The 12,268-nt window shown below is 39.3% G+C and overlaps 1 protein-coding gene across 5 annotated transcripts in view; it reads left to right on the plus strand.

Moving 5' to 3' along the window:
* The window catches only part of LOC137265140 (exocyst complex component 4-like), a 30,806-nt gene that overhangs the window by 5,146 nt on the left and 13,392 nt on the right, over positions 1-12,268 (plus strand). For 3 of the 5 annotated variants that reach the window (XM_067800455.1, XM_067800457.1, XM_067800458.1), the window contains exons 6-15: positions 41-129; positions 377-453; positions 3,186-3,324; positions 3,764-3,912; positions 4,815-4,885; positions 5,270-5,399; positions 7,066-7,089; positions 10,785-10,856; positions 11,015-11,152; positions 11,530-11,610. In XM_067800455.1, coding sequence (XP_067656556.1) covers positions 41-129; positions 377-453; positions 3,186-3,324; positions 3,764-3,912; positions 4,815-4,885; positions 5,270-5,399; positions 7,066-7,089; positions 10,785-10,856; positions 11,015-11,152; positions 11,530-11,610 — 970 coding nt within the window. The remainder of the gene's footprint in view (positions 1-40; positions 130-376; positions 454-3,185; positions 3,325-3,763; positions 3,913-4,814; positions 4,886-5,269; positions 5,400-7,065; positions 7,090-10,784; positions 10,857-11,014; positions 11,153-11,529; positions 11,611-12,268) is intronic. The other 2 variants (XM_067800459.1, XM_067800456.1) reach the window with 1 other exon arrangement.

A 12,268-nucleotide genomic window follows, 5' to 3' on the forward strand; every position in this document is an offset into this window, starting at 1 on the left:
CACTGGTACAAAAGCAAATTATGTTGTTGACTTTTTACAGTGAGCAGATGAAGGAGGTTCCAGACAAGATGGACAACTACCTCTCAGGGAAACATTACCTGCATGCCACGGACCTTATCGTTCAATCAGGTAGAAACAAATATCCTTCATAGGTGTTGATGCTTAAATACAAACAAGTGGCTAAAGTGCCAGAATATGCTGAGCAGTACCGGGGCCCTGTGGATTCTTCTCGAATGACCAGGTCTACTAAGGCGCAGGAAGTTGCAGTGCAGACTATGGCAGTGTTGAATCCGTAATTAAATAATATGAAGCGTTAAGTACGTAAAAATACCCAGTCTGGACATTTTCACTGCTGTTGTGCTGTTGTATTTGTCAGTGGCCAAGTTGGAGACCAGCCTGTCAACAGTGGAGGCATTACGGGACTTGAGATCAGAACTCACAGCCAGGAAGGAGGTGTGTCATTGTAGAGTTCTTGATACCATATGTGAAAAAGCATAAAAATATGTCACTGTTACCAAATACATTTTGGGTTATTAGGTACAACTATGAATGGAAAAATAAGATGAACTATGATACTATAACAGCATGCGGCATCAGTTATCCAATGTATCCATTTTTCCTTCCCCTGGCTCATGCTTATTATGCTTATCTCCTCTCTCTATGCGGAGATGATGGAACACTTGACATCCCTTGATGACCCTTCTAATTTAAGCGGACTTACGATACACTCACCCACTGGAAGTCTCCCTTTCCCGCCGTTACGGTCATATGACCAGCCATGCATATCACTCTCTCCTTCATCGTCCGACAGGAGGAATTGGCAACTTGTCAATGACGTTTACGTCATGAGCATCCTACGAGATGGCTACAAGATCCTGCTACTGGCAGCACCTCCTCTCACAAGAGGTCCATGTATGCCAAGGATCTGGGAGACAAGCTTGATGATGCCATCAAGTGCAGTAGGAGAACTACATATGAATCGACTAACACCAGGATTCTACTCACCAATTTTTCTTGTACCTAAGAATAACTCCAAAGAAAAGTTTCGGCTCATCTACAACAGGAAGGAGTTCAACAAGGATTGTCTACTAAATCCAGAATGGCTCAGAATGATTCATCTACCATAACTGCGGCATCTCAACTCGGATGGCTTTTGAATCTACAGAAGTTGGACTTGCAGCAAGATCTTCAATTCCTCGGATTCAATTCCTCACTCTGTTGAACTGCATCGTTGTCCCAGAGAATAGGTGGGTCAAAATTCAAGCCATGATAGAACAAGCTCTACTCTCTCCATTATCACTATGACAGTGGCAGTGTCTACTCGGTCTGCTCACTTCAGTGCAGGATTTGACCAGATGATCAAAGCTGTAATCAATGCAGTATGTCATAGGTCGACAGCATTGAGGAACAAAACTGCTGATGGTTCACACCAACAACTTCACAGTATCATCCTACATTACCAAGCCAGGATTGATGTGATCTTATGCACTGCTACCGCTGACCTTTCAACTTTTTGACATCATCAGACGACCTCCATGTGAGGGATTGTCACATTCCAGGTGCACGCAGTTTCACGGCCGACGCACTGTCCTGCCCTGTACAACCATCTCCAATGGAATGGATGCTACATCAAGAGGCTTTTCGACTCATCAGTCAGACATTCCATTAGTGTGGATCCTTTTGTGTGGGCAACAAATGTTCCTAGCATCTCATGTGGAGGACTGAACACTTACAAGCTCCCCACTCCAGTACCACCCGAAAGTCATCAGAAAGATAGAACAGACGATGCTGATACAACTGATTTTGGTCACGTCTTCTTGGCCAGCAAGTTACTGGATCCCAGTACTCATCCAGTAACTAGGACAACCAACAGTACAATTACCAGAGACAAAGAACCTACTCATCCATCCGCACACCAAACAACCAGATGGCAATCAAACATCATCCAGCTTCACATCTGGATCATATCAAAGCCTGCTCTAAACATCGAGGATATTCTCCTAGAGCTGTGAAGTCAGTCACCTTAGCTCTACATAGATCTACCTGCACCTTAAAAATGGAGTTGGTTTGAACGAATGCTTCACGAGATGACAATTTTGATTTGAAGAACAGGACTGAACTTCTGCGGTTATACTTCCCAAAGGGGGAAGCACTGAACAGCAGTCAACAGAATCCAGTGTGGCCTGACCCACTGCCTTTTCTGTCGGATTCTGTAAGCATGATAAGCATGAGTCAGGATAACGGAAAATATGTAATTTTCTCAATAAAACTTAATAAAACTGACATTTTATCCTTATCCTGACTCATGGCGTCAAGCCCTCCAGCCACCCTCTCAGGCACGCTGAATTCACAGTAATTCTTGTGTCAAGCTTATGAGATTTGGGAGAGAGTGACAAGCATTGCTGAGCATGTTACTGTATTGGCATGAAAGGGAGGCTTCCAGTGGGTGAGTGTATTGTACGCCCACTTCAAATAGAAGAGAACTTCAAGGGGTTTCAAGTCTTCCACTATCTTCACACAGAGGGAGAAGGTAAGCATAATAAGCATGAGTCAGGGTAAGTATAAAATATCAATTTTATGGAGAAAATTACATTTTTCAGCTTGCATACCTCGGCCCCATTTCACAAAACTCTCGTAAGCCAAAGCTCTCGTAAACCAAAGATCTTGTAAGCCGAAGATCTTGTAACTATTCTTGTAGGATACTTTAAGATAGGAAGTACGAATGCAGAAGTTGGAGATCCTAGGTTTAAGAAAACTTTGTGAAAGTAACAGGGCCCTTTTCAACTTTAGTCTTCATTAGCACTCATCGCACATATATGATCTACCTGCATATACTATTGAGTTACCTAAAATCATAGTGATGGGAGGGAAAGGGCCTGTTTTTGATACCATCATCAGATACTCAAATTACCTGTGAAAGAATGCAAGTAATTTATTGTTGAATGTGTCTCCAAGAACCGTTATTGCCGCTTTCTGCAGTATGAAAGTCAGGTCAATGACCATCTCTACCAGCCACTATTACTGGTGAAGCTGTAGTGTGAAGCAATGGTTGATGTTAGTTATCTCCCTTCTTTTCCACCAGTCTGCCATTGGAAGCTCAGTAGTTTTGAGTCTCCACAATAGGCAGTACAGCACCTTAGCAGTGCCAGGATCCACTGTATCTTCATGGCATGTGTTTTATTCAGCGTCTACATGAGGTGTTGATAGAGGAGCTGAACAGGCAGATATATGAGAAGTCCGCTGTTTCCAGAAGCCTGGGAAGACGTGGTTCTTGGAGGCGGGGACAGAAAGATTTACTGTTTCTCAAGTCCTCGATGTTTTCAAGTATGTTGTCGCAATCAGTCACAGTTAATATTCTGTACTCAACGAGAAAGTGATTTATGGTCATAAGAATTTGTTGATATCAGTAAATTAATGAAAATGATGATATCGATTGCAAATTCTTCCAATGGAGCAAGCCCACAACTATTAACACAACAGAATTAGTAGTAAATAGTAGAATTTCACTACTTTGTTCTCTGCTTAAAACTATGGTAACTTGATAAGGATTTTGACATAATTGTATAATAAAACTGTTACACTTGAAAATGTTATTTGTTTTGACAAATTACATGTTATGCATATAAGTTCAATCTTTAGTTCAGTAGCAACAGTGCATGGCAATAAACTACAATATTGTTACTGAATTGTGTGTGAAAGGTCAAATTTGAAAGTTTTTAATACATCTGATGACCACATCAGTACTTGAACTGTTGATGTATAGGAGATGGGGAAATGGTATCTGAAGATGGTCGTCTCCTGTGTGAAGTGAAGGAAGATCTCAGCTCCAGCCCTGAGGAGAACCTGCCGAGGTTCATCTCCATCCTCATTGAGTCTCTGGCAGTCCTCAAGAAACTCCCAGAAGCAGTTGAGGTAAGGACATATACCATGATACCATGATATACTAAGAAAAGCCAGATCTATGGATGTCAACTTCTATTTTGTGTGTTTTCTTATGCTTTCCACTTCTAAATGCCCTCCAAAAACATGATATACTGAATTATCTCCCTTTCATGTGAGCCCAATCTATGATGTTAACTGTGTGTTTGCTTGCCATACTCACTCTCAGATAGTTTCTAAAATGATTTTTGTTTTGTCGCATTTGTTATTGAAGACAGGTCATGCCAGATTGTCTTTTAAACGAAAGACAAATCTTTTGCATTGCCTTCTGAGTAAATAGGGTGTAGGGGTAGTGTAGAGGTCTGTTGAAGGCCCAGGTTCAATTCCCCACATGGGTACAATGTGTGAAACCCATTTCTCATGTCCCGCAGGGATATAGCTGGAATGTTGCTAAAAGCAGTGTAATATCTCTCACTCACTCACTCTTTTTTATTTGGGTAATAATTGCTCGTCAGCTGCCGATAGTTGTCATAAAATATCACTAAATGCATTGGGTAGCCTGGATCACTGACTGTTTGATAGATGTCATAGTATCTGAGCATTGCTGCTGCATGCTTCTTGAAAGAATAAAGCTACAAGCAAATTAAATAACAAAGTGTATCCTTTGTGTAAGATGACGCATCTGTCTCTGCAGGGGTTGGGATGTTATATCTAGAGTTGTGGCCCTTTGATGCCAGGTTCTAGCTCAAATCCAATTTACTAATTACTAATTACCATTTCCAAGACTATTATACTAGCATGTTCCAGTTCACAGCTTTTGCAGTAACTTTGTGAAGTGCATCCTTCATGACTTGCTTATAAAGTGCCACAGAATAGTTTCTTTGAACACTTCCTCATTGTCAGAGAGTGAGGAGATTCTGTTTCCATGGTTTCAGGGCATCAAGATGAGGATTCAGCCAGGCTTGCTGACCCTGGTGGCGAGGGCTTCACAACAGGTGCTGGAGAGGTGAGTGCAGCATGTTCATTGGTGAAAATAGAAGGTCCCGGACATCCCATTCTCTTAGAGTTCAAATATGATACATTTGAGACATTGATATTTTTTCTACAAATGTATTTCTTATTTATGATCCGCAAACAGACAATTTTACTTCATGAACCCATCAGGAAAGAGTCCGTTATTTCGCTAGATTCCTGTGTGATGAATTATTTTCCGTTTTTTTTTTCCTTTTTGGTAAATTGCTGTTTGGCAATGGTTCACATTTGTCATCATTTTTCCTTATATATCAACTTGAGTAAAATTATGAATAGTTTGTTGTTCTTACTGACCCAACCTTTTTTCCACGAAAATCTGTAAACCAAGTAATTAAGAACTGAGTTCTTGTTTGTCCAGCGGAGGAGACAGCCTGGCAAGCCAGAACCAGCCACGATACCTCCTGGATCTGTTGGAGACCATCTTCCAGCAGTTCCGAGGCGTGGCACAGATGCATGAACTTGTCCTAAAAAATGTCCACCGGAGTATGGTGAGTTGTCTCCCTTTCCAGACCTTCAATTCAGCTTAGTCGCAAACTCTTGTCAGCAATATAGAGACTAATATTGAAATTTTGTGGTTAATATGACACATGCTTTTATTAGTGTTTTATTCAGTTGACTCTTTTCTGGCAATATTTAGTTTAAGCAAGACTCGTCCATGCTAATGTCCATCGTGCCACCTTGACATTCAGTCATTCTAGATTTTGAATGATGACAATGTTTCAAATGTCTGTCTGATATCTTCAGACTAAACTTTTTGGGATAAAAACTACCAAGGTATCACATTTTTTAGAGAGATTTTAAATGACCGTAGCTCTCTTATTTTTTGTCAATTTAGGCCCAATAAATGGTCCTTCTTAACATGTTAAAGTATCAAAGAAAAAAGACATTCCAGCCGACACAACAACATCTCACCTCTTTTGCCTAGGTCATATTTCTTTGGGCACAGATCTATAATTCTGTGTAAGAATACACTGAATGGCAAGATTTCACTGTGACTTTATCCCCCTTCATGTATAATGACAATCAGTTCATACATTTGTACACATCACAAAATTCATGTATGATTGAAAGAAACCATAAAACCTATATTTGTTATTTTACAAAAATTCCTTCCATCCATGATAATGATATGTTGATATCTCTGAATGTATGATTTACCCCAACTGTTTTGCATACCATGTTGTCAGCCTGTGTGAATTTTGACCTTTAAGGCGTGTTTATCCTTAACATCAAGTTTGTTTTGAAATGAATGCTGTGAGTTTGCACAGCATGGAATAAAAAGCCACCTTAAAAGCATTGCCAGTTTTTGTAGGTACCACTGTCATTTTATACTGACTTGATGTTAGAGACACAGGTTTCCATGGAAACACATGAAACATTACTGCATGTTTTTCACATTCACATGATCACATATTTTAATATTTTTTTTCTTAGACATAGTTTGGTTAATTTTCATCAATATGTCACATGATATGCTTTGTAGGAATTCACCTGCAATTTTGAAAGATTGTATTAAAAAATCGAAAGAACATATTCACTGTACTGATACTTGGTTTGCAGATTTGCTTTAATGAATTTAGTGTCAAGCGATAAAACTGATAGTTAAATAACTAGAATATGCTACTCTCCAGACATTAAAGAGCCCTTGATTCTTGCATATGATTAGTGTTAATGAATCATGCTATGACTGATTCATATAGTAGAATGGAAGAATGATGTGTTTCTAGCTGCTTTAGAATAGGATATTTTATATTTTAGGATCTCTCAATCATGTAAGAAGCAAACAAGATAGGATGAAAAAAAATGTAAATTAGGAGAACGTTTCCTTTGATAACAAGTCCTTTTATAAATGTCATGTTTGATTTCACATTTAATAGCCTTAAAATGCTCAGTGTGAAGATTATGTACTTATTTTTCTTATATATTAATACATACGTAGTGCTGAAAATAGGTCAAGGATCTCCCTAACCTATCCTGTTTCTATTGTTAATATGTAATATCTTCAATAGGAGGAAAGAATTTGTTGATCCTTGACTTGTTTTGAGTAGTATGTAAGTAAATTTGTTTTGGTTGTCTTTGTCTGTGAACCAAGTAACAGAAACCAAATGGAGTGAACGTTGATTAAATATGGAGAATGTCAACTTTCATTTCAAGCAATCTGGAGAATCTCAGTCCGAGGTATTATGAGCATCTGATAGTTTTATGTGTAGTTCACACGGACATAGTTGTCTTGATGCCTGTCTTCTGTCATCATCATCCCTTCACGGCTTTGTGTACAGCCTGTACCACCATTTCATACATAGAATCGAAAGTGTAGTGACAATTAAGGCATAGTGACAATTGAAGTGTCATCACGATTGAAGTGCATTCATATTTGAAGTGTATTCATGATTGAAGTGTGGTCATGACTGAGGTGTAGTCACAGTTGAAGTATTATTTTAAGATAAGCCCTGTTTCTAGTAAACAGGGAGAGGTAGGCTTGCGTTCTGGTTAAAGCGTTCACTCGTCAAGCTAAAGGCCAGAGTTTGTTTCCCTACATCTATACACTGTGTGAAACCCATTTCTGGTGTTCACTGCTGATACTGCAGGAATATTGTGTTGCACCTTACTCTCTGACTCACTCCAGAAAAGAGTGGCAATAGTTTGATCAGACAAATGCTTGTGTTGAACAAAGTTGGTGTTTCTCACTTGACAATACAAGAACTACCTACCTACACTAGACATTGCTGAAATGGCAACACAGTACATACAGTGTAGGTTCCGTTTGAATATCTCTGATGTATAAACCTCCTATTGTGAACAGCTTTCTTGAAATAGATGCATCACAAAACACTGCTGGATAAGCCTTTGATTCATATGGCATTAACATCGCCACTAAACAGCAGTCCACTATTTGGTGATAAAGATTGGTTGGTTGCTGTTTAACACCACATTCAGCAATATTCCAACCTTTCCAGTAAATAATCACGTCTGGACCAGACAATCCAGTGATCAGCAACACGAGCATCTTTCTATGCAATTGACATGTGACAACCGAGTTAGCAAGCCTGACCACCAGATCCCATTAGTCGCTTCTTACAAGCATAGGTTTTTGAAGGCAATTTTTAACCTAGATCTTCACTGGTTGGAATGGTAAGGGTTAGTGACTGTATGTATTCACAGGTGATTGCGATGCATGTACACAAAGCTTTGAAGCCCTGACGATGGTCTTCTGTTGTGTCTGTCTGCCATGTTTCCACCCTGCATGGTTTGACTTCTCTGTTTTAATGGATTATGTTCTTTCATGGTTCTGTTTATTTTTCTTCTGATGTTTATATTGTATTTTAGTCATGATATCTGTTGTTTCTGCATGGTGAATGTGTTATGTTGATATGCAAATAGAAACGCCACATTGTTATGTTATGTGAATAGCATTTAGTGCTAGTAGGTTCGTTAGTTTGGATCTCATGCTGCTTAGAGTAGTACTGGAGAAGTGTTGATGTAGAGTACGTGCTATAGTTCAAGCAGCTGGTCTTGTTTCTCTTGACATCTTTAGATTATGTCCATGTGGTCCCTGATATTTGATTTGTGGTTTGATGCCACATTCAGTAATATTCCTGCTATGTAATGGCATAAATGACTCACTTGAGCCAGACAATCCAGGTATCAATGCCATGAGCTTGATCCGTGTTTTTAGTGTGTGGTGACATACCATTAATCAATTGACAGAGAATGATCACTCGAAGTGTGGCTATTCACAACAAGCATGGGTTGCTCAAGACTAATTCTAACTGAGACTGTGATAGATGACAATAATTAGAAAATAATCTATGTAATCTGTACCTACATCACTGGTGTTGACAGTCATGAGTTGAATATTCCATCTATGAAAGTGATGCCTGGTTTGAATCTGAACTCAAGAAACCAGTGATTGACAGCATGAACACACTTAGAAATGCTGCTAAACGAAGATGACACACAATTCACCAGGGCTCTGTTCCTCATCAGTCTTTGACAGTCATTTGTCTATGTTAAAGTATGGGATTGCAATGATCTTAACTCTAAAATTGTTTTGTGGAACGAGGCCCAAGTAATGCAAAGTAACCCACCAGATCTCTATCATTTAACTGTGATAACTGGGTACTGAGGGCCTATTCTGATCGGGGACAGTAGGGACAGTAGGTTTGTGTTTAAAGCATTTGTTCGTCAGACGTAAGACCTGGGCCTTGATTTTCAAAGCTCTCTTAGCACTAAGATAGTTATAAGTGACTTAGTACAATTCTGACTGTTCTGATCTGTGAACTTAACCTAAAGGGAGCCTTCAGCCCCTCTGATCTATGATGTTGATGTCGTCACCTGAGAAAGACAGCATGGTTTACGATGGACCAGTTTCTGTGTGTTGATGATTTGGGGGTGGTTGTGTTGTTTTACCTCTACCACTGTTTCTCTTTATTATGAGTGAGATAATTTGTTGGGACTAGCTTAGCATGAGACACTTTGTATTATCGTCACATACTGCTTCCGTTTGTAATATCGCCAGGGTGAGGCTCATAGGTTTTAATCTTTTTATCAACTCATGTTGATTAGTACTATTTGATAGAAGATAGAGATCACTTGAGTTGTACATACTAGTAACATTATTCTGTCAAGCCAGATTCATAGTAGTATTATGAATGAATAATACCATGGCAGTTAACCTGTAGTCTTTTGGAAGAATCAGGTAGTCCTTAACATCTATTGGGTTGTATATAATATATTGAAAAATACAACAGGACAAGCATTGTTAGAGAATGAGATGAACACATCATTAGTTTGGGAATCACAGTTCCTACTTAGTAACATTCTAAGGTATCAACTTCATAATAACTTGGGTGTTGGGGTGTACAGTGTAATGTAATGTGTGAATGTTTCGTCTACTTTATTACTGCTTCGTTAGGTGGTCCTCTGGGTATTTGTGTCATGAGATAACAATGGGATTGTGGGTCCAAGTTTTCCCCAGATGATACCTAGGAGGTGAAGCCTGTACTTTGCTTGGCCTGCTGTCGTAAAGTGGATGTAGATTCGGATGATGTGATCTCATGTTGACTCTGTCGCAAGAATGTTCCCTGTGTAATAGAATAAAAGACTATTCATCTCAGTTCCCTAATGATATGTAACCAGTATTTACCCAGATGTTTGCCAAACCTGTCCTGTTAAATCCTTGCTGGAGATCTAAAGATATTAGTCTTAACCACATTGAAAACTTAACAGTGAGTGCATGTTATGCAGGTTTGTCTGTTGTTTCTAAATATTCTATTGGTTCATTGATAAATAGGACCCCAAAATAATGCTGCGGTTCTAGTTAATTTCATTGGAGGATATTTCTTTTCTTTTCTTCCCTCTGTCTTTGTTTTTTGTTGGTTTTTTTTAATAATAATTGTAAAGTCAGCCATTTTTATGGTTGATCCTTTGTACCATAAGTGAGAATCAGTAATTGAAATTTTGGGTTTTGGACTGAAATTTTTGGTTGTCGGATAATCGGAACCACATCATTATTTTTGTATAGTACTAATCACTGTTATATTATGGAGCCTGATCTTGGAATGCAGATTCTGGGATTAATTAATAAGTTGCTTCTTTTATTTGCTATCATGGCTAAGAATATTGATATGCATTCCTAATGATGTGAAACATTTGTCAAGTGTTTGTACTGAAAGAACATGTAACTACTGGAACAAGCAAATAAATGTGATATCAGTGTTTATGAAAATAGTTTCTGGAACATTTTTGGTGAGTGAGAACAAATAGAGATTCTTCTTACATTCTCTGCAACCAATGGTTGGAAGGTTGGAATTGGCTTTTAGCTGTTTGTGAATATTGAACAATATGAAGACTGTGAGTACTGTCTGTTCCAGGTGTCAGGGATGCCAATGAGATCAGACCTGATGTACGACATGAAGGATGTTTGGTCAGAAATACAAGCTGTGGTAGGTGTCCATAAGTGACAGTGAGATACTGTAGAAGATCCCGCTCATTTCGGGGCATTAGAATCCAAATTGTCCTGACTTAGCATTTTCCTAAAACAAAATTCAGTATCAGTCTTCTTCAGAATGAATTGATATATATGACAGTTGTTGTGTTTCAGCTGCAAGTGTTGCTGAGCCAGTATCTGGACGTGCGGAACTCCCTGTCAAACAGACAGCAGGCGCCGAGCGGCTTCGATGAACCCAGCATGGATATCAGCCAGTACTTCAGCAAAAAGCGACAGGCAAAGCCAAAGAAAGTTAGTTTTGGAGCCTTGTCCTTATTCCACAAAACTGGAATTCAAGCTTTGACTGTCTCAAACTAGTGTTTATGTGTGGGAGTATTATCACAGTTCCATGAAGTGTTAGATTATCTGAAGATTCTTGTTGGTTTGTTGGTCTTGTTTTAGTCTTAAAGCCCTAATCCTCATTGGTCTAAGGATTAGAACTGTCCACTGATTTTAATCCTTGAAGGATACCTGCAGGCAAAAAGAGAATGCCCCCTTGTTTTCAGGGCTGAGGTTCAGTATAAATTTAAGTGTTTAAGATTTACAGATGTTGATTATGTTATGCAGATAGGAATTGTTTCGAGTGTTGTCCTTACTGGCTTTGAACTGGGTAAATCTCACTGTTTCAGATAAGCTTGTTCCGGTTTGATGCGTCACTTCATGCCCTCAGTACTAATAGTTACATCGAGGACAGTCGACAGTTTGATGCAGTGAGTATCACCTAATCATTGATACAGAGGGTCAATGAGGTAGCCTAGCGATTAAGGTGACTCATCATGCTGAAGACCCTGGTTCGATTCTCTACGTGTGATGCCCATTTTTGCTTTTTGCTGCAGTGATTTTGCTAGAATATTGTTAATAGCGGCATAAACTGGTGCCTAGTTGTCAGCACTCAAAGTCAGATGCCTGTAACGCGCTCAGCCACTCCGACTGTGCTGGCGATTAGGTGCCTGACTCTGAGGGTGTGGGCATGAATCCCAGATGGGACTCAACCCAACAAAAGTACTAGAGTCTGTACGTTACTGGGAAAGTGTTGTCTCAAATATAGCATGCTACACTTTCTAAATGGCTGTGTGTGTTCAGTGCAAATGTAGCTACTTGAGTATGAAGGCATTGAGCTTAGTAAGCTGTTCCTGCTAAATTGCCTCTGTTGCATATTAGCGTGATCTTGACACCAAGTAGTTTGGTGTAGTGTATCACTGTAGCAAACTCTCCAGCGCAGCAATGACTCAGCATAACATCACTGCCACAGGCTAATTTGCATATCACATGACCAGACTTTTCTCTTGTTTGTAAACAAACGCACACATTCATAAATAAGCAAAGACTGGCATAACACAAGCAATTTGATGCAGTATTCACATTGCT

This window comes from Haliotis asinina, chromosome 15, assembly GCF_037392515.1.
Source record: "Haliotis asinina isolate JCU_RB_2024 chromosome 15, JCU_Hal_asi_v2, whole genome shotgun sequence".
In the NCBI taxonomy this organism is placed as follows: Eukaryota; Metazoa; Mollusca; class Gastropoda; order Lepetellida; family Haliotidae; genus Haliotis; species Haliotis asinina.